This window comes from Epargyreus clarus, unplaced genomic scaffold (genome assembly GCF_041222505.1).
Source record: "Epargyreus clarus isolate Ecla_fem2 unplaced genomic scaffold, WU_Ecla_fem_2.2 ptg000003l, whole genome shotgun sequence".
In the NCBI taxonomy this organism is placed as follows: Eukaryota; Metazoa; Arthropoda; class Insecta; order Lepidoptera; family Hesperiidae; genus Epargyreus; species Epargyreus clarus.
Window position 1 is genome coordinate 17,718,157 of NW_027332211.1, and position 22,839 is coordinate 17,740,995.

The 22,839-nt window shown below is 38.1% G+C and overlaps 3 protein-coding genes across 3 annotated transcripts; 2 read left to right on the forward strand and 1 right to left on the reverse strand.

Moving 5' to 3' along the window:
* Window positions 1-296: 296 nt before the first annotated feature.
* Window positions 297-14,667, forward strand: Atac2 (Ada2a-containing complex component 2). The gene is made up of 14 exons (XM_073091518.1): window positions 297-606; window positions 937-1,074; window positions 3,624-3,772; window positions 4,382-4,474; window positions 5,034-5,175; window positions 5,574-5,694; window positions 6,065-6,250; window positions 6,677-6,933; window positions 7,317-7,404; window positions 7,903-8,093; window positions 8,505-8,623; window positions 9,193-10,100; window positions 12,223-12,303; window positions 14,553-14,667. The coding sequence occupies exons 1-14, from the start codon at window positions 395-397 to the stop codon at window positions 14,643-14,645; spliced, it is 2,778 nt and encodes a 925-aa protein (XP_072947619.1). The 5' UTR covers window positions 297-394; the 3' UTR covers window positions 14,646-14,667.
* Window positions 12,466-14,553, reverse strand: Ada2a (Transcriptional adapter 2A). Its single transcript, XM_073091529.1, has one exon. It carries the CDS (start codon window positions 14,541-14,543, stop codon window positions 13,251-13,253), a length of 1,293 nt encoding a protein of 430 aa, XP_072947630.1. The 5' UTR covers window positions 14,544-14,553; the 3' UTR covers window positions 12,466-13,250.
* Window positions 14,668-16,203: 1,536 nt separating the features above from the next.
* Window positions 16,204-18,870, forward strand: DnaJ-5 (DnaJ (Hsp40) homolog 5). Its single transcript, XM_073091544.1, has 3 exons — window positions 16,204-16,354; window positions 16,531-17,375; window positions 17,758-18,870. Exons 2-3 carry the CDS (start codon window positions 16,545-16,547, stop codon window positions 17,989-17,991), a joined length of 1,065 nt encoding a protein of 354 aa, XP_072947645.1. The 5' UTR covers window positions 16,204-16,354; window positions 16,531-16,544; the 3' UTR covers window positions 17,992-18,870.
* The last annotated feature ends 3,969 nt before the right edge of the window (window positions 18,871-22,839 follow it).

Consider the following 22,839-nt stretch of genomic DNA (forward strand, 5'->3'; position numbering starts at 1 on the left):
TCTCATGTTTTTGTAAATATTTCAAGCTCTTATAAAATTAACTTAATCTCGCTTATTAAGGATTGCCTTTCAAGCTTTAAAACTATCTAACATGGCGGAGTTACAAATCAATACGATTTGCTTTAAAGTGCAATAAAGTAATATATTATGTATAAGTTTGTAAATTGTAATGTTTTTGGCTGTATAGTGTTTATTATTCGCGTAAAACAAAAAAAGTCTACGACAGTTAATTTTTGACGGTGATACTGATGATCGATGACATTTGACAATTTCATATAAATGTTTTAAGGTTATGGTTATGTGACAGCCACAGAACTTGTTGACAAAATAAAATGTGAATGTAAATAAAATACAACATAAATATTTATTATAATACTTAAATAAACATCCTAAAATGGAGGCAGTCTGTAAATACTGTAACGAGGTGGAGAATAAGCAAGAGAAACCAGGTCTAATTTGCTTGTCGTGTAAAAGTTTAGTGCATCTAACATGTTTGAAGCGGCAAGGAACGCCGGGTGACTTTACCGGCGATGTTTTCTTCGACTTCGCGTGCGTTGACTGCTCGGCAAACGGCGAGGAATGCTTCGTACGGAATAAAATGCCATGGTATACGTCTATCACCAACTTTTTTTAAAAAAAACAGCTATAAAAAATAATTATAAGTAAACTCCCCAAAATGATCTGTGGAACAACTATGCTCTTTGCCTGTCACTTACAGAAACAACCAGTTCTTAGAAGTATGTTATATAAAGATTACAGACTATGATCATAAAATAACAGTAAAATATATCTTCAGCACAAACAATATATTTTTTTACACTAAATAATAAAAATAATTTACAAATTAGGTATTGAACGAAAGCCATTTATCGTCATGTGAACCCATACCGTAAACACTATAAAATCGGAATCTTCAATCATATATTTTTATTCCAGGGTGAATGTCCTCCTGCTAACATTACACCACCTCCACACCCAGTCGCTGGGGATCAGCCACCAAGGGTTCTTCCACTACAAAACCCACATCGGATCCTTTATTGATCGGAACTGGCAACTGCTATTTGGAAATCAAGTGTAAGTTACATCAAATTAACAATAGATATTTCATGTCATTTGGTTTGATAATGGTCAAAATAAGGAGTCTGAAAAAATACACAAAATATACTCTAAATAGTTGAATACTGAATGTTTTACATCCATTTTAGGCATCTATAAATATTATATTGCATAGTTTCCCACTGACTGTCTGCCTATATGTCCAATATTTTAAGCAATTCTTACCATAAGATAGGGTCCATGAGTCAAGATTTATTTGTATGTTTATGCAAGTTTGCTTAGTAAGGATCGCCTTTCAAGTATAAATATGTCATCCCTTTTATCAGTGCAAAGCCAGGATTGCTAGTGTCATTTAATTATTGTAATTGTTATGAGTAGTTTATTGGGCAACATGCCTAAGATTTCTTAGACAACAAACCACGTGGTATCAGGTAGATTGCATGCTGTTTGCGGCTTTAATAATACTAACAAAACTAGCAAATAATCTAAACAAAGCTTGGAAGTCGGCCTCGAAGCACAGCATTAATAACACTAGAAATAGATTCTAGTGACCCCACAGTTGAACTACAAAGGATTGCACCTTTAAATAGAATATAATGTTACTGTCATACTATCTTATAAGCTATAACCTATAGGTGGTGAGATCTTTCTCCGAGGGGTTTCCTCAATTAAACAATCAACTATCAGTTCTGTCAAACTCAATACATTATTTGAAGCGCACCACACCACCAATAATGCTTTTAACACTCACAGCCCACACTGGAATTCCCTGTATTGTGGGTGCTATGGACACAAATACACCCAGACCCAGAACAGATATCTAAATTCATTTAATTTAAATTAAATTTAATTCATCAAAAAAGTTCCCAATAGGTGTATGAAGTCTTATCCCTGTAGTTCCGGGACAAGAATAGTGCTACGGTATCCCCTGCCTGTCGTAAGAGGCGACAAAAAGGGGGCTTCTGGGGTCTTGGGTGGCAAGAGTGGGAGCTCGAACCGCCTGGCCAACGACCCCGGGAAGGACGGCGGTATGTGTTGTCACATACCGTCGTACGCACCAGACGGTGCGGCGAGCGTTAAGCTCACTTGGGCGGAGCCCGACGGGGCAACGCGCTAAGAGGACTCCGGTTGCGTTCCTTTGGAGATCCCGGAGTCCTCTACGCAGCGCCGAGGACGGCCATTAGGGGGGTTGTAGTGCAGTAAGAGTCCCACATAACCCTGTGTCGCTCCCACGGCATCGGGTACCTATACCCTAGGGGTTACTCAGTCCCTATAATATGGAAAAATGAATATAACATTAATTTGTGCATCCATTAAAATTTATATCAATTATTTATTACTATGTTATTGAAGCTCACATTGTGAGTACCATTTAATATTGATATGCCAACGTGACCCGATAAAGGCTTTCTGCAAATGTTTATACACAATATAATAACTTATTAACCATTATTGGCCTACATCATTATCATTAAATTTAAATGGACATTTGTACAAATGCAACACAATCATAAATTTTAATTTTTTTTATTGATACCATCTAAGGCTGACAGCTCACTAGCAACTATTAGGGCTAGGTGATCATGCAGCGGAGCGGCCGTGTACTCCAACAGTCTCAGTTCGGAGTTTGTATATATACGAGATGTTCAGGAAACTTTGAGAGAGTGATTCAGAAACGTGTAGCGCCATCTCTTGACGAGTCGCAGGAAGTCACCACACCTGAGTAATTAGTTGCGACAGCTAACACCTACTACGTAGTCTAACTACTGATAAATTGCTTAAGCTGCTATGACCACCCGATCACCAATAAACGGAGATCCTTATCCTCCAAATCTACTTAGCTTAAAGTTTGAAAATACACAAAGAATGAAGTTGTTGATTTAGTTAATCTCTTTAGGGAAATCTATGAGAAGTCTTAAAGTAAATAAATATCTCTTTGTTATGCTTTTTATATTTGAAGCGTAAAGTAAGTAACTATGTTTATCTACTATAATATATAATGTTTTGGAATAAATTTTATTTGTTGTACTTTTATAACTTGACTGGGCTGGGTCCACCACTCCTCTGCTATCGCTTTATATCAACAACTGGACTTGGACCGTCAAATGGCAAATCAGTAACGACGCCACACGATAATGCGCAGTACGTCCTATTGTATGATAGGCAATCTCTTACAATATTTTATTGAATATTGTAATAATATTTTGTACTTATGATGTATGACTCGCATTTAACCGATTTTTAAGTTATTTACTACTCCAAGGAGACTAATAAGCTCTTGTAACGTTAAAAATAATAATTATCATGTAAATAAAACTACAAACAACGCCAAAATCACTGCATTTTTCGATGAAACATACCTTCTACAAATCTACATTGTATTGCTAAAACAATGATATACACACGTATCATCGCGTTACGGAAAGATAAATTTTCAAAAACGCACGATACGGCTACCAACCGTGTAACTATTACTTTGTAATAACAAAGATATGTAATTTTACATTGATGAGTAATATATAAGAATGAACAAAATAAATGTGTTTTCTGGCTCTCACTCATTGCAGTAAACAGAAGAAAAACTGGATGGGGACTATAGCAGGTACTCTGTCAGTGTACCGCTGGCTGCTGTTCCGCTCGGGCTCCATTGTGCTGGGGGAGGCAGGCTGGTGGAAGCTGCAGCATAAGTTCTCCCCAGCACTCGCCGCTCATATAAGTATGTGCATATATCTATTATTTTGTTCTGAATACTTTTAAACATAGAGCAAACGAGCATGCAGTCCACCTGTCATCAACACTACATTTTTTTATAATATAGGAGTAGCAGATGAGCACGCAGTCCATCTGATGGTAAGTGGCTATTGCACCCATGGCCATCTGTAATCAACCCCAGATAGCATTAGTTATTCTTATCTAAGGTCGATGACAAAAGCCCCGCTACCCTTGAGAACTAAGCTAGAACGCGTCGGAAAAGTATGTCTCCCTTATCACACACTTTAAATCAGAACACAGCAGCGCAGCAGGCAAAAATAGGTGTGGCGGTGTGCCGACGGAGTTGAATCAAAAGGGTTTTGTCTAGTAGTACTCGCGGCTTCGCCCGCGTTTAAAAAAAAGAACAACATGTTATACATATTCTTAACTGAAAATTTGTACCTTCATTGGAATGACAGTGGCGCCATCTGTCAAAAATTGGTCGTACCAACTCAGAAACCTTCGTGAGCTCATGTACAACTTATGCATGCATAGTTTACAATTCTAAAAAGGACATACAGGCAAACATTCATTTTTATATATAGAAGATATTACATAAATTATTTTGTTGTAGTAACTGAAACAGCCAAGGATAAGCCTAAGGGTCGGCCGCGCGGACCACCTGGTCTGGACAGAACATTGTTTTACTACAAAATTAGAAAACTAGGTAAGCACTTTCATTTGATAATAACTAAATGAATAATTTAACTATTTTTAAAAAAGATGTATTGTAACGGATGTGACGTAAAACAGCCAGCCCAGCCAATCAGAGGCATGCTAGTCTTATGGACGATCCCCCACCGGCCAGCCATTGCAAAAATTCGTTATTTTTTATTTATGGTGATTTTTATTAACGGTAATGACGAAAAGACGTTAATTTTGGCTGTTGCATGAGCCCCGAATTTTGCATACTATTACGAATGTGATTAAAAATCCAATGAACCTGACCGTTCTATATTTTCTTGTTCTATATTTGTTTCTATCCACATTTTATGCTATAATTGTTGCCTGCACTTTTATAATTATTAGATTTTGACCTGCATTTTTATAATTATTAGATTTATCAAAAATATATTTCCCTTAGAGATATTTTATAAACTAATGATGCATTTCTAGTTTTTATCCAACTCGACCTCTTAAAGAATTTTTCACTAATTATAATAGATTTGGATTTGGGCCTGAAGACCCATTAAAATTAACCCTGTATATTATTGCAAATATTTCAGGTTACATGGATTATGTAGTAGTGGAGAACGATGCCCCACCAGCTGAGCCCGTGACGAAGAAAGCCAGGCTGCTTTCCGAAACGCAAGAAGCAGGTTCCTCTGAGAACGAGCACGGGCAGCTTGCGACAGATATCGAACCCAGGTAACTATATCATCATAATCAACCCATTACTGTCCCACTGCTGGGGGACACGGGTCTCCTCTCTGATTGAGAAGGATTAGGGTATAGTCCACGCGGTGGCAAAGTGCGTATTGGTAAAATTCACCTACCTTTGAAGCAGGGGAGGTTCACCACGGGCCTATAGTCCCGAGGGGTCTCCAAATGTCTAGAAGTTCCTTGCAGACATTTATAAAAGCTTATATAATTAGATAAACTTCTTACATTTGGGGCCTCTGCCCTGAGCGTTTAACCGGCCACTTGACAGGAATCTAATTTTATCTAGGATTCATTACAAATGAGCATGGGCGACCACATGCCATTAGATTGACTGCATGCTTCTTTACTATTTCAATATCATACTAAAATAAAGTGTGTTACAGAAGTGAACCGGAGAGCATGATACTGGACGAGTCGTACGCGTGTCTAGCGGCCAAGGACGCGTACCCTGACGTGGACAGCTTCTTCTCCAGCTACGACTTCCCCTTCCACTCCGGAGTGTCAGTGAGTATTTGTTTGTTGGGACATGTAATAGCATATTTTCTACCTATTTAGGATTAAACACGAAAATGCTGGCAAGTGTCACGGCGTCCGTTTGTGACGTCACGCATAGGCATTGCAAATGGAAAGTTCAATGGCAATGGAAAGTGATAGGAATAAGCGTGTGCAGCATGACGTCATTCGCTCTGATTAACGTTACGGCCAACTGACATATTTTATATATTCATTTTATTGAAACTATAATTGATCCTAAAGTTTAAATTAAAACTTGGTCATTTTTTAGAATCCGTTCAAATTTTTTATAATAAATTACATTTTTTAAAACCATTCATTATTTGGTTCTTTTATACTATCATCATGTTTATTCTTCCAGACAGAGCACAACGACTCGTCAAGCGAGCAGACGACAGCCACGGGCGTACCAGCGGACGACTCGGACTCCCGCAGCTCGCACACGCTGCCGGAGCCGCCGGAGCCGCCGCCGGACGCGGACGGCAAGTGCCCCGTGTACGACGTGAAGGTGCGGGACGTGCCCGCGAAGGCGAAGAAAACTGACGCTGTGGGTTTGGTTTTTAATAAGAAGTTTTATGATTGGCGTATCGATGCTTGCAGTCCACTGATGGTAAGTGACCGTCCATATACATCTGTTATCTACCTCAGATGAGATAGTCCTACGAGATAGATGTACGATAACTCTTGAGCAAGTTGGCACGCCCCAGATAACTATGTAATATCCCCAGATAACTATCAAAGTAGAATACAAAAGAAAGAAAGACTAAAACTGATTTTTAGTTGAAAAAAGATTTAAAGAAAATTGCAGAAATATATGTTTATTAACTTACATCATCATATCGTTATTGTTTGACTTATGAAGGTGCACACATTAAAAATGTAATCTGAATTTCATATTAGTATTATAATATGCTAACTTAATCTATGTAAATAAAAATCATGTAAGCATTGAAACAATACTCCCACATTACAGGTAGTGAGACGCGAATCTCAATTCTCAACGCAACTGAACTCCGTCGACTTGCCATGGGTGGTGAAGGAGATCAAAGCGCCCAAGGATATCGTGGAGCTGACGGAGTACGAGGAGATACAGCTGCTGAAGCAAGTGGACAACCTGGTGACGAAGATGCGGGACCCGGACAAGAAGGCGTACCTCTGTAGATTACGGGCGAAACTTGCGCTGCGCAGACTTAAACGGCACAAACACTTGCCGATATTCGATCTGGACAAGTGAGTGAACAACATTATTTTTATGATTATATTGCCGATACCGCACGAGCCTCTTCAGATTCATCACGAAAATATTGGCGACTCGTGGATGTGAGGGCAAGGAGATAACTCACACTTAATCGTTATTGTATAATTATCACTTTACAATTAAAACACTACGACGTTCCACCGAGCACGTGAAACGCGTGCGCACCGGTCGGAGGCTACGATCGAACTGCCAGTAAAACTAGCCGCCCCTCCAATGCTCGGCATGACTTCATAATAGTTCGATATTCATTAAGAAAGGGTAGTGAGAGAAAATCTCTTTTGCGACACTAGCGATGTCACGATGATTTCTACCCTACCTACTATAAATATGGATTGAAATGGTGTGTTCGTTTCAGAACAGTGAAAGTATTGGGTGGGTACGTGATGGAGATGCCCAAGGTGGTGGCTAGCGTGGAGAGAGTTCTCGACAGGTTCCAGAGATCTGTAAGTTTACCATTTACATTACATTGTATAATAGTAGTCATAAATAGTTCTAAACTTAAAAATAATCAGGGTGAATTTTTCAGATGAGCCTTCAGTCCCAAATCCGAAAATAATTTACGCAAATGCTGGAAGGAATTTCATCCATATCCATACAGTAATAATAATAAAAAACAAAGTTTATGGTAGAAAATTAAAATGTGATAATGGTAACACAACCGAAATCCAAGACATTTCTTGTGCTGTCATTTTTAAGTTTCGTAACTGATATTATTAATTTTCGTGATTGTGATCGAACTCGAATGTTTTCTCGAATACATAACGCGTTTGTTAAATTGTGTATATTTGTTAAATTTTCGTTTTTTGTTGAGTTTGTTAAAGTTTTTGTTTCTTGTTAATTTTGACAGTGACATTTCTTTGTTTACATTTTGGACACCTAATTATGAATCAGACTATAGGTGAATAAATTACCGTAAATGGGCATGTTAACTCCTTCCCCAGTACCTGCTAGACAGCCTCTCGGGCACGATCCCGGAGGTGAGCAGTGGCACGGTTTTGCTGTCGCACATGGAGCCTACGCCATTACGATCGCCGTACTCCGGGGCAGTGCTCAAGCCCTACATCCGCCGGGACTTTGACACACAGCCGCTATGGCTGCAGCTCATGGATGAGCTGCTCAGGAAGACTAACAGGTATGGGAAACGGTGATATTCGCATGGAATGATGTCAGTAGTACTCTATGTCGTATGAGTTCTGAATTACCACTGCCATGCATATATCTATATATTTTGTATTGTATAATTTTCATTAAAACTGAAGGTGCTTTCCACCAGAGATATCCGAGGTAGCTAAGCTATGGGTGTGCGTTAAACCATTATTAGAATAAATTAAGTTTGAACGAAATTTTATTAAATGAAAATCAAACCGGCAGTAAGTCAACCGGCACCTACAGGGTTTAAACCCGCCTAAAACTCAAAGATTTCACCTTACTAGATATAGGTGTGGCAGTGGCATTTTCTCGGTTTAATTATGCGTGTGGTACCTTTTAAATCCATAATTGTTTTTGTTACTTTTTATATCATATACTTGTTGTTTCTTGCCAGACACATCAAAGACTACGAGCCGCCGCCCCGCGCGTCCCTAGACTATTCGTATGTGCGGCCGCAACACATCCCCGCTCTCAACAACCTCTGCGCGCAGTTCTTCTGGCCGGGTATCGATTGTGAGTTATAAAAGACTATTTGTGGTTTAACTGTGAGAGTTAGGCTTTTGACATAGGATTTAGCTGTCCAACCCAATGACAACATTAACTTCAAATTTGTAAATGCAATGTTGTCACGTCACATTTGACATTTGTCATTTATGGTCAGGGAGATTACGAGTGAAAAAAATCGATTAAATGTGCGGATTATTATAATAATCTCTGAAATGGTTGGACCGATTTTGACGGAACTTTTATTAGCAGGTAGCTGATGTAATAAGGAGTAACATAGGCTACTTATGTTTTAGAATTAGCTGTACCCCTGTTTCTTTTTAACGCGGGTGAAACCGCGGGGCATAGCTCGTATATTATACATAGTTTTTTTTCTCTGATTTGTTACCAGTAATTAGTATAACACACACGTTCAAAAAATTCACACACATATAATCACCACGCATGACCACATACCTACATTGTGCAGGCATACACTCGCGCATGCACCTGCACACACGAGTAGGACTGAACTGAGTTCCGCCCTAAGACTTGCAGTGCACGGCGAATACATCATACATACATGTTGTGTGTGACAGTGACGGAGGCGCTGCAGCAGCCGGAGCACAGCTGCGTAGTGTCGTACGGGCGGCTGGCGGTGGGCTGCGCGTTCCTGACGGCGGGCGCGCGCGACGCGTACGTGTCGTTCGTGCTGGCGAGGCCCGCCTGGCGCCGCGCGAGGCTCGCCTCCTTCATGCTGTACCACCTGCTGCAGGTGTGTGGTGACGAGGCGCTGCAGCAGCCGGAGCACAGCTGCGTAGTGTCGTACGGGCGGCTGGCGGTGGGCTGCGCGTTCCTGACGGCGGGCGCGCGCGACGCGTACGTGTCGTTCGTGCTGGCGAGGCCCGCCTGGCGCCGCGCGAGGCTCGCCTCCTTCATGCTGTACCACCTGCTGCAGGTGTGTGGTGACGAGGCGCTGCAGCAGCCGGAGCACAGCTGCGTAGTGTCGTACGGGCGGCTGGCGGTGGGCTGCGCGTTCCTGACGGCGGGCGCGCGCGACGCGTACGTGTCGTTCGTGCTGGCGAGGCCCGCCTGGCGCCGCGCGAGGCTCGCCTCCTTCATGCTGTACCACCTGCTGCAGGTGTGTGGTGACGAGGCGCTGCAGCAGCCGGAGCACAGCTGCGTAGTGTCGTACGGGCGGCTGGCGGTGGGCTGCGCGTTCCTGACGGCGGGCGCGCGCGACGCGTACGTGTCGTTCGTGCTGGCGAGGCCCGCCTGGCGCCGCGCGAGGCTCGCCTCCTTCATGCTGTACCACCTGCTGCAGGTGTGTGGTGACGAGGCGCTGCAGCAGCCGGAGCACAGCTGCGTAGTGTCGTACGGGCGGCTGGCGGTGGGCTGCGCGTTCCTGACGGCGGGCGCGCGCGACGCGTACGTGTCGTTCGTGCTGGCGAGGCCCGCCTGGCGCCGCGCGAGGCTCGCCTCCTTCATGCTGTACCACCTGCTGCAGGTGTGTGGTGACGAGGCGCTGCAGCAGCCGGAGCACAGCTGCGTGGTGTCGTACGGACAACTGTACTCAACCTCCGACAAGACCTTTTTTTTTTTAGGGGGAAACCGTCAAAAAGTGCCGGTGCCGTGGGAGCGACAGGCTGAGGATACCGTAGCCCTATTCTGGTCCCGGAACTACAGGGACAAACCTCCGACAAGACCTACCTACCCGACAGCCTCCGAGGACTAAATTGGAAGGCCTCCGAAATTATATCTTCCTTATCACATTCATCAATCCAGAACAGCATTGTTTAACACTATTAGTACAGGATCCCTAGTATAGTTTTCATCATTTATTAATAACAAGCTGATTTTTCGTGAGTAGCTTCGTTTCGACAAGACGCCCAACATTTTTCCTTACAGCAATGTTGGTAAATGGTAGCTTGATGGGGCAGCAAGGATAAAATATGTTGACCGGACGAATTCTAAAAATTTATTACTAACCAAATTTTTCTTTGTTAATTATCAAGATAATTATTTAAATAACGTGAAAAAATATTTGTCCTACAAAATATAAGGTTTTTATTAAGGCGTCCCCCCTCTCCAACATGTATCATAAACAAGGTCATGAAAAATAATTACTAACCAGCTGATTTTTTTTTTATTGGCTGTCTACCATTTACATAGTCTACCATGCACATTGTCCTACAAATTACATGGTATGTCATCTCGGACCTACACTTAAAAGTTGTAGTACTAATACTTAATGTAAAAATAATTAGTATCAAGCTGAGTGTTCCAGAATAGCTTCGTTTCAATGAGACGCCCAACAAATTCTCGTACGAAAGATCTCGATTGTGGTTTATAACTAAAATAATAGGGATGAAATATGTTGATTTGACGAATCAAAAAAAAATATTACTAACCGATTTTTTTTTTATTAATTATCGAGACAATTATCTAAATAACGTGAAAAAATATTTGTCCTACAAAATATAAGGTTTTTTTTAAGGCGTCCCCCGTCTCCAACATGTATCATAAACAAGGTCATGAAAAATAATTACTAACCAGCTGATTTTTTTTTTATTAGCTGTCTAACATTTACACAGCTTACTACCCACATTGTCCTACAAATTGCGAAGTACGTTATTCCAGTCCGCCAGTTTTATAGTTTATTTATATTATATTATAGTTAAATTACAAATCTTGTAGGATTAATAAAAGTTACCCTTTTTTTTGTAGGACATTGTTTTATTTAGATAAAAATTATATTATCCTATCACGTGATACCTTTGTCCTACAGTTACTAATAAAAAAAAAATCCTGCGGAATTAACATCTTTTCAGCGTAGGTCCGAGATGACATACCATGTAATTTGTAGGACAATGTGCATGGTAGACTATGTAAATGGTAGACAGCCAATAAAAAAAAAATCAGCTGGTTAGTAATTATTTTTCATGACCTTGTTTATGATACATGTTGGAGAGGGGGGACGCCTTAATAAAAACCTTATATTTTGTAGGACAAATATTTTTTCACGTTATTTAAATAATTATCTTGATAATTAACAAAGAAAAATTTGGTTAGTAATAAATTTTTAGAATTCGTCCGGTCAACATATTTTATCCTTGCTGCCCCATCAAGCTACCATTTACCAACATTGCTGTAAGGAAAAATGTTGGGCGTCTTGTCGAAACGAAGCTACTCACGAAAAATCAGCTTGTTAGTAATAAATGATGAAAACTATACTAGGGATCCTGTACCATATTATTAATAGATGGGAATAAATGTGAAGTTGCTGCCGAACTCGAATAACAAAGGGTTCTACCTCCTTCTCAAGGCGACTCTATTTCGGAGTGCCGTAAGTCCAAAGTCAAAAGTGCCAAAGTCTTCCTAAATCTGCTATAAACGCTTCTCATAAAATGTCATGGATCAACTTAAGTATTTGATTTTGAGGGAGCTGGAGTCCATTGACCTCCCCCTGCCATAGTCTGTCACATTTCATAAACATATTTTTTATGAAATATGTCATCGAAAGAAGAACGCGGCATGAATTACAAAGCTATCGTGTTATTCATATTAACCCTAATTAATGATAAATATAATATTTGTATGCTTTATATTACAAGATTATCCTTTTACAGACGTGCCCTGATAAAGATGTAACACTGCATGTGTCACCAACCAATCCTGCAATATTTTTGTACCAGAAGTTTGGATTCAAAGTAAGTATTTACTATAGAAGTTTCCATTTATAACCCTGTGACAGATTCTTATTTAGCCTAAACTTTTGTCTCTTAAAAATGACTTTGTGGAATAATTTAAATTTAAATGATATATAACTATAGTTTAATACAGTGGAGTATATTGAAAAAATGTAAACAGAATCATATATTCAAAAATGTTTATTATACATTACCCAAGTCCCAAAACTTGAGTTAATTATTTAACATTCTTACAGCATAGTTAACTAGTTTAAATCATTGTGAACATTTAGTTATAAAAGGCACTATATACAAATAGAATTGACTTGAATTGAAACTCCCAAATCATTTGGGCTCTATAAGAATCACTTTAAAACTATTAAAATATCAGTACGTAATTTATATACAGTTTTATATTATACAGATACATAACATTAGAGCACAATTTTACAAATGTTTATATTAAATTTTACATAAAATCGATGAACAAAAAAAATATTTGTGTTACTCTTAAGAATTTAGTATTAGTAGCCCATACTGCTTGAGCAACAGTTCTTGTTCAAAATTTGTTGTGAGATGCTTGAACTACTAAGCAGTCACTTAATCTACTGCCGCTTGAACATCTAATTTTTTGTTTGAGTGACCAACAAGCAGTACATTATTTTATTCTTTCCTTCTAAATATCTTACAACTTCATGTCTGTATAAATACATAAGCTACTAAATAGTTGTGAAGCAGTTCGCCAGAAGTTTTGACAATCATTGCATGAAGCCACAATCCCACTGATTGTGCTAACCAAGTCTTTGTTAAGTCTAGTGTAAATTTTTATTTTATTCATCTTTAATATTATTTTAATAAATGATTACAACTATTTACATCTTGAGTTAAACTAAAACTAAGCTAAAAGATTTACAATATAATTAGAAACACATACATCATAATGTAACTGATCAAATTATTTACAAACATCACTTTTGTATAAAACCCTCAGATATTAGATAATCATAAATCTTTCTAGTCTTGTTGACATCAATTTTCAGGAGTCTTCTAGCATCCAACAAGCGCAAAAACCCTAATTTATTGTTTTCTGTTATCAACAAGTCTTTGATTGACATGTAATTTTGGGGTAGCAATCTCAGATGCGAACAGAGGGTCTTCTCACTGTCAGATAGAAAATGATAGCCCGGCAGCTCAGATATATCTAAAGGCACAGACTTCCTGATCTTTTTAAACTCTCCATCTTTAGGAAACTGTTGCTTGATTACAATGGGGGACTGGTCATCAAATTGTTTTGACATGATCGATGAAGCATACTTTTGCTCTTTCAACATCAGTTCATGTTCTCTTTTCAAATGCTTATACAATCTAGCTGTGTGTAGTGTTTTTATTCCTTTTTTTCTATACTCACACAGGGAAAATAGCCTTTGAATGAGCTCTTCCTCTAAACTTAATGATTCCATGAAAGCATCAAATTGCATTCCTGTCATGAACTGCATGAATGGTAGTAACCTCTCTGGTTTGTGCCATGGTGATGAAGGTTTAGCGAACATATCAAATTTCTTCATCCAAGATATCAATTTATTTAACATGATCAGACCATGGTTCCTGAGTATTTTATAACGTCGCCGTCTCTCCCGAAGTCTAGTGTTTAGTGCATTTACTAAACTCACTTTCAAGTAGTCCATGCACTCATCTTCCTCATCATCAGAGTAACCATCCTCTATGTTGAATATACTCTCCGCATTGTAGTCATAACTCAGTTCAAATTCTGACCGATGAGCATTGTACCCGGCTAGTTGCTTCTCACCATTATTATTCCTGGGTGGATTCATACTCGGGTTCAAATTGAACAAGTAAGGTATTATCGGTTTAGGGAATAGTGATTGTTCAGTTTCAGGAAGTAATTTCAACTCATTACACTGCACATTTTCAATATAATACTTCCTGTAGTGCTCCTGACATTCTAGTTTAGATCTTGTATGAACACTTTTCGCTATTTCCTCCCAATTACCGTACCCGTACGAAGATAGAGAAGTGAGTAACTTACATTCTTCTTTCGCGGACCAATTGCAATTATCAAACAGAGGAAAATCGTTACGTCTTACAGCGTAACTATGAGAGTTCTTGTGGTCTTTCACCTCGCGGCCGGTGGCGAAACATGCGGTACATAAACTCACATCACATTCTACGCACTCGATATACGGCTCGTGGGCCGCCTCCCCGCACGCGTCACACTTCGATAGAAGTATATCGTTGTTCATGTTTTCCAGGTGGAGGAGCTGGTCCAAGACTTCTACGAGAAGTACTACGACATAGACCACAAGGGCTGCCGGCACGCACTGTTTCTCAGACTAGTCAGATGACAATAAACACTAAGATAATAAATGCTGTTTTATTCCTTAATTTACGTACTGTGTTAAATTAACGGGCGACGAGCTCTCACATCTCATAAAAAACGATAAACTTTAATTAAATACCACGAACAAACGTCACAAAACAACGCTCCTTCGTTTGACCGGTTTGACAGAATAACATTTCATTTCACAGCTTATAGGTTAGGTTAATAGGTTGATTTTAGTTATATGAGGTAGTCAGTGTTGACAGATTGAGAGATTAAAACTACAAATAAGTAAAAATGGGGTCTATATAATTATTGTTATTGTAATATTACTATTTAATAAACAATTCATCAATTGATGTGCCTGTCAAAAAATATAAAAGTAATCCATCTTATTTTTCATTTGTCCTGTCTCATCTATTGTAAATAAATCGTTTTACCTCTCATTATTTTCAAATATACTGAGTACCTCACTTTTTCTCACTATCAAAAATTTTATTGTACAAAAAAATATCTTTACCAAAATCATGGCAGAATATCTTATACTGGTAATACTGCACAGAAGAGAAAGAGGAAGTAAAAAGAGAAAACAATAGCGTTACCTAGGGTTGTTAAAAATTTTCTATAAAATGAATGATCCTTCTATTATTATTCGGCAATATGAAATTATTTCACACAATTTAATAAGTCACAATATTTTTTCTTGTATGAAAAACTGTATTTGATTATTTTATTGTACTGACTAACCAAATAAAGTGTCGAAATCAATAAAGATTAAATTATTTTATGACTTTTCTTACAACTGAGTTTCTACATTATAGGTAACGAAGTATCTTATAATTAACAATGATTATTGAATATATCAATAAGTAATAAATTCAACTCAATTCATTAAATTAACAATTAATACGCATTAGGTAACTAGTTTTCCATGTGGTAATTTAAGTTTCTTATCAATCTATTTACCAACATCACCTATTTAGATTTAGAAATCCGCTTCGAAATTCGAATATGAACCAGGTTGGTTGCAGATTGGAACCTTGCTTTTCAATTTCTTTTATTAATATTTATAGATCGACTGCATTGCGGTACTCTACAACTTTGTTCTCACTTGGATTTATAAGATCGTATATGTATATTTAAATTAAATACCTACACATTATAATCCACATCATAATAATTAATGTTACACATGTCAGATGTTCGTACGGAAAAATTCAATAAGCAAGCATGAAGCATCCCTAGAAACTATCTATATACTGTTTTTAATTACGAAACGTAACAATGATTATGACTAAACCCCAAATATTATAGGGTCAAATTTTTAATCATATTTTTTTTCATTGGCTGTTTATGTAAAGCGCGTACACTATTGGTTGTCGCATACAAAATCTGAATGTGCCATTGTACAACGTGTATAGAAAACAAACTCTTTGCACGCGACGTCAGACGTGAACTCATTATACACTGGTATTTGAACAACTAAAATTATATTTATCTCTGTCTAACACGCTATATCTGACGCCATCTGGTATGTTTTATCTCATTCTCGTAACGAGTGAAGGTCCCAGAATGTTCTAGACGTTTTAATGTATATATTTTCGCGCGACGACAGCGCTACGTTTCATTCATTTGTGAAGTAGATAGTGTGAAGTTGTGAGTCGTGTTGTGTGTGAATATTTTCAATTTTCTGCTGGTTGCTTGTGATTTACTGAATAGATACTCTAGTTTCAAGTAAGTGTAATTTCTTTACTATTGCTTTTAAGTAATTCTAGTGAAAAAAGTCGAGAAATTGTAAAAACAATCCGAAGCTTCTAGATGTACAGTAGGATTGCGCGGAAGATCGGTCTACGTCTCCAAAAATGGTGTCAGACGTGTAGAGGCTAACAGGAATTATTTCTTTGTTGTAGGTTAAAACATCAAAATGGGGAAGGATTATTACAAAATACTGGGAATCGCAAAGGGAGCGTCGGACGACGAAATCAAGAAGGCGTATCGTAAATTAGCTTTGAAGTACCATCCGGACAAGAACAAGGCCCCCGGAGCGGAGGAGAGATTCAAGGAGGTGGCCGAGGCGTACGAGGTGCTGTCCGACAAGAAGAAGAGGGAGATTTACGATGCGCACGGCGAGGAAGGCTTGAAGGGTGGAATGGGAGGTCAGAACGGACCTGGTGGCGGCCAGTCCTTCTCGTACACGTTCCACGGTGACCCCAGAGCAACGTTTGCCCAGTTCTTCGGCTCTGCCAGTCCGTTCCAGGCGTTCTTCGATCTGAACGGCGGCGCTGGCGGCGGCACCACAATGTTCTTCGACAGAGACATGGACGTTGACATGGATCCATTCGCGAACATGGGCATGGGGACGGCGCGGCCCGGCGGCCCCGGGGGCGCCTTCCGCAGCCACAGCTTCAACTTCCACGGCTCGCCGAGCAGGAAGGAGAAGACCCAAGACCCGCCCATCGAACACGATCTGTACGTGTCGCTCGAGGACATCTCCCGTGGCTGCGTTAAGAAGATGAAGATCTCACGCCGCGTGATGCAGCCCGATGGCACGTCGAAGAAGGAGGACAAGGTGCTGACGATCCACGTGAAGCCTGGGTGGAAGGCGGGCACCAAGATTACGTTTCAGAAAGAAGGGGACCAAGGCAGGAATAAGATCCCAGCCGACATTGTGTTCATCATTAGAGACAAGCCAAACCCACTATTTAAAAGAGAAGGAAGTGACATCAGATACACTGCCAAGGTCTCACTTAAACAGGTAAGAAGCTGCTCTTTCTTTCTTTAATTTTGTATCTTGTTTATATTTTTAACAATAAAATGAATTCAAAGGCTCCTTAATATCCAACCATATGCTATTATTAACATGTGTTTAAGGATATGAACTATATAACAAATGGACTTCTCATAGCAAACAATGTGATAAATTTATATACCTACTCAATCATTGTCCTTACTTGTAATGTTTAGCAATTCACATGAGGGGAAGTTTGCAAAATTCATCATGCACATCCATTAAAACTAAACAGTGATGACTCAGGTTGCATACATAAATACTTGATAATCAAAATCCTGAGTCTTGTTTGCCTTGTCCTGCATACATTCTTACCAGTTATCTAACCAATGTTTCTTTTTTGTTTCAGGCTCTCTGCGGAACCATCATTGAAGTGCCAACCATGTCTGGAGACAAGTTAACGGTGAATCTGCAGGGGGAGGTAGTCAAGCCACACACGGTGAAACGGTTTCCTGGTTACGGGCTACCGTTCCCCAAGGAGCCGACAAGAAAAGGTGATCTACTAGTCGCCTTCGACATCAAATTCCCGGATCGGTTAAGTTCAGGTGTCAAGGAAATACTGATGGACACTTTACCTAATTAGTCAAGACTGTTAGTCATCTAATAGGAATGCTAGTTTATAAAACATAGGTCTTCAGACTGCAGTTAATGCACGCTCAAACCTGTGAGCTGGTCAACCAGGTTTTTGATTATAGGATATTTCGCCTATGTAAATAGCGTCCGCGTTTCCGATTAGGGAAGCTAGCGCTTAGTTTCCTCACTTGTAAGTGATATACGAGTATTTCGTTCGATCGCGCGACTTCGACGGCTGCGCTGTGATGGTTGCGATCGCTTGAAGTAGAAGGTAACATCGGCACGTGTATTCGAAGTAGGTCATTCGCGTGCTTAGCCGGCGCGGCTTATTTGAAAGTATAATAGTGTTAAGATGGTTGTTTGAGAAATGCCAGTTGAAGCATTGAAGTCTGATCTGAAATGATCGCAGCCTCCGTATGCGTTCCCGCGATGCATACTATGTTAGCCAATGTGTATTGTGTGTATGAGTGAACTTTGTACGTTATAGTACAAGGAACTAGAGAGTTTGATTCTAGGTCGAGCGTGCGTATGTTCTTATTTAATTTGTTAAGTTGTAAATATTTTATACTTATGTAAATACGTGACTTTGAAGCAACAATTGTAAGTTTTAGGTTTCCGAACAATATTCCTCAGTACAATTTCAATAGTATCCACTGAAATTGTTCAATGTTTACCATTATGTTGTCCGGAAACATGATCTAACAATTGCATTAAAATTTTGAAATAGAATTTTGTTATTGGCTAAATAACACAATTGGATTTCAAAAGTAAATTATTTTTGACTCTTTTAACTGTAATGTATGTAGTGATTATATCGAAAAGCGACACCTTTAAACTTATTACTTATAATTGCTGTTACAAGAATGACTAATAAACAATATGACAAAAACACTGCATTTTTTTCAACCAACATCCACAAGCCCTAAGGGCTTAAATTTAGGTAAACTTTTTAAATTGGTAGTTATTTTTGATAAAAAAAATACTACAGCTAATTAACACAGATTAAAGTGTTTTATGTAAATTATGATTGAATTTAAGTATTTTTTAAATTATGTAACACACACATTTTGTACATAAAAAAATATTACATGTTACATACAGATTACATTCATTACAATAAAAATTGTGTCACCAAAAAGTCCCTTGAAAATTCAAGATTACAAAATTTAAGCTTTGCCGTAGCATATTTGATTGTGGGGTATTATTTTAATGTGGACTAGAATAACCGCGAGGGACATAATAATATATCGGCGGGAGTGTAAACAGCTGTATGTATGTGAGCGTCATAGCAGTTGGCACGGTGCTTGCGAACCTTGGCTGAGGCTGGAGGCGCACGGCCACGGAAACCGCGATTCTGATAAGAGGCAAACATTTAAGTTTGTTTTGGTATTCTAATTATGTTTACTGTTTTTGTTAAAGGTCATTGTATAAGTAGGTAACAACGTTGAGTAGGTACTGAGAGTTCTGAATATAGTTTACTTGATATTCTTGATAAGTGATTTACGTAATCGAGTAGTTAAAATTTACTGAATGTCAAGTCTTTTAAAAATTATTACGTCAACGTAAGGTCGAATATTTTGTTTGTAGGTATTGTTATGTACCTACATAATCATAAATATTGGGCCTATAGGGCCACTAAAGGACAGTTCATTGACTGTAATAAGTCTAACAATACAAAGATCTTTTACTTACTTATATATAACGTTAAACGTAGTTCACTTATCTGACTTTTAACAAGTATGCAATTTAACCTGAGATATTTTTTGCGACAATATTTATTTGTGGAAATGTGGATCATTGATCCAGGCATTGTTATGTACGTCAGTTATTGACGCAATTATAAAGAGGAAAACAATAACAAACAATGTACGTCAAATGCGCAATTTTATGGTTTTAAAAACTCTTGTAATTAGTCCGCTTACGCTTGTTTCGTTTTGGCACTATGGCCATACGATAGTCGCTTGGTGGCGCGCGCAGCACGTCACTCGTAAAAATACCCGGCGCCCGCCCCCGCGCTGGAGCGAGGAATAGCTCCGATAACCTGATAACTCTGATGAATTCATCACTAATGTAATTAAGATTGATCATACTGAACCCCTCAACATTATTACAACTATGCTACTGGGTGCCTACTGCCTAGCTCCCATCGACGCTAAGTAGACATTTCTTTGTTGTCTCGTCACCTGCCAATGTAGATAACTCCCATTTTCAATAGACTTTATTGAAACAATGGACCTTATATTATATTATATAGTCATATGACGTAAAGTTTGTTGGAACGTCTATTGTTATTGTTGATATGTTGTTTTATATGAGCGGGTTAGGTAAAGCCCAGATGTATACCAGCCTGAAAATCAATAGATGTACTATAAGCGGTACAGATCGCTGGCTATGCTATGAGGTATATTGTAGATAACAACACATTATATAGATATATTTCTATTGTATGGCGTATTACGCATGCGTAGTAGGGACCCTGACTTCCTATGCGCTAATATACACTACTTTTCATAAAACACTGTACGAGTAGGTATTCATAAAGTTAATTGCTTATATGGTGTGGATCTATAGGTACGGTTCCACACCCACAAGTGCGCAATGCTACAGGACATTATATAAATTAGATGTTATGCTAGGGAAGGTTGGACTACTTACCTAACATCTAATTGTTAGTGTCCCCTTTATTGACTGGTACCTGGTAAGAAGATACATAATAAGATCCTGTGGGTAGACTCACTATAAAATAACGTGATGCTTATGACAAACGACCACAAAATTAAAAAAAGAAACTATGTTTAAATCAGGGTAACTGGCATGCATGCACCAGTCTACGTGTTTAGAACAATGACATTTTATACTAGACACGTTATACGCCCACTAACTTAAGAGAAAACTTGAGCGAAACTGCTTTGATAGCACACATGCACGTTTTTTAATTTACTTACCTTTAACTACATAGACAAATGTTCTATAAGGGACAGAGCTATTAGAACAATGTGATAAAAAAAGACAACTAGTGTTTGACCCTGCGTTTCAAGTGTACGCAAACGTAAATATTGACCATGGAATATAGTGACCAATGATTACTTCAGTCAAAACGGGACATCGATTTTTTTATGTCAAATACTTTTTACTTGAAAAAATATAGTTAAAAATAATAAAAAACACGCTTTTATGATAAAATTAACTAAAAAGTAGAAAATAATTTTCAATATAGGTATCATTTAAGGAACAGTAAATAGTATAATTGTGCAAAAAATGTGGGGCGCTTTATGAAAACTGATAAATGGAGCACCCCATGTTTTTTTTTCACAATTATACTATTTACTGTTACTTAATTGACAATGGCAACGGTTCATTTCGGAGACAACGGCACGAAGCATCGAAAAAAGGGACTGTCCCGTAAAAACGGGACGTATGGTGGCTTTCCCATTGATCCGCATGCTTGTCAAAGACAAAGAAATAATGGAACAGAAGGTAAAAAATGTCCAAAACTGTCGATAATAGTTTTAGTATGTCGTTTACGTAGAAATGTTATAGTACAGTTTAACTAAATAAATTATTATTATATAAAAATATAATTTGAAAGAATGTATCTATACAGATGTATCGACTGGTTTAAAATATACGATTTAAAAATTGTTTATATTTATTATCATAGATTAGTAAATATTACTCACTCCTAACAAGAAAATGTACCCAGTTTTGAAAATTTAAATAGTTGCGTAAAAAAGTTTTGCCACGTCTCCGTGCTAAAATGTCTCTAAAATATTTGAAATAATTATTTATTTATTATGTAAATTACGCAGTATTAGTTATTTATTCGTAATTTTTCTCTAAAAATGTTTTTATTTGTCAAGAATTCAAAAAAGAACTTACTATTAAGCCGTTTGTGGCTTATTTCAATTTCAAGGCGGGGAAGTATCTTTACTAATCTATGTTTATTATTATCAGTTTTATTTTACACACGACCATTAATTGCAAAGTTGTGTAAATTTTATAAATGTACTAGCTGACCCAGCAAACATTGTGTTGCCATATAAATAAAAAAAATGTTAAGGGTGAACAACCCTTATCACTTCAGAGATATGAAAAATAGATAGTAGCCAATTCTCAGACTTACTGAATATGCGTATAAATTTTGGTGAAAATCAGTAAAGCCGTTTCGCAGGAGTAGGTACAGAGTAACTAACATTGTGACATGAGAATTTTATATATAAGATTCTAATTTTACCGTGGTTTTTTTGAGGATTAATTTCTGGCTATACAAAGATTGTTTATTAAATTATGTTTAGGTTAAGGAAGAAATACGACCTTAATGATTGAAATATTTATTCAATTAATGAAATTTTAAAATACCGTATACTATCCTATATAAATTTTATGGTAATATTTTTTATTATTTACCACAGGTATCGAAGGAAATTTAAAGATTAGGATACAGAATTTCCCATATCTCGATTTTATTTTATTAAAATAAACCATAAAATGTTATATTTTGACTAAAAACACACTAATATAAAAATTAAGCAGTGGGATCTTAAACTATAACATACGACATATGAACATCGTCAGATTCAATAAAATGTCACTTCTGTTCTGTTGATCTATGACCATGCATTTTGCATCTTTATCACTTTCATTGACAAAAACATACTTTGTCTCTTTCTGGTTACTCACGTAATCATGGCGGATCGAACACGAAAAATAAACAAAATTTAATAATTTCTCTTCATTTACGTGTGATAGGTGATTCCATGAAGTTTGTTTCTTTTTCGAGCATAATTTTTGCATTTACGCATTGCACAAGAAGGCATTTGAGGCTTTAAATTCAAAATAATGACGTTTAACGTGTTCA

Coding starts and splice junctions, on each gene's coding strand:
- Atac2 (XM_073091518.1), top strand. CDS start 395: ATGGAGGCAGTCTGTAAATACTGTAACGAGGTGGAGAATAAGCAAGAG. Junction 4,475..5,033: donor CTACAAAATTAGAAAACTAG/GTAAGCACTTTC, acceptor CAAATATTTCAG/GTTACATGGATTATGTAGTA. Junction 6,934..7,316: donor CCGATATTCGATCTGGACAA/GTGAGTGAACAA, acceptor TGTTCGTTTCAG/AACAGTGAAAGTATTGGGTG.
- Ada2a (XM_073091529.1), bottom strand. CDS start 14,543: ATGAACAACGATATACTTCTATCGAAGTGTGACGCGTGCGGGGAGGCG.
- DnaJ-5 (XM_073091544.1), top strand. CDS start 16,545: ATGGGGAAGGATTATTACAAAATACTGGGAATCGCAAAGGGAGCGTCG. Junction 17,376..17,757: donor CCAAGGTCTCACTTAAACAG/GTAAGAAGCTGC, acceptor TTTTTGTTTCAG/GCTCTCTGCGGAACCATCAT.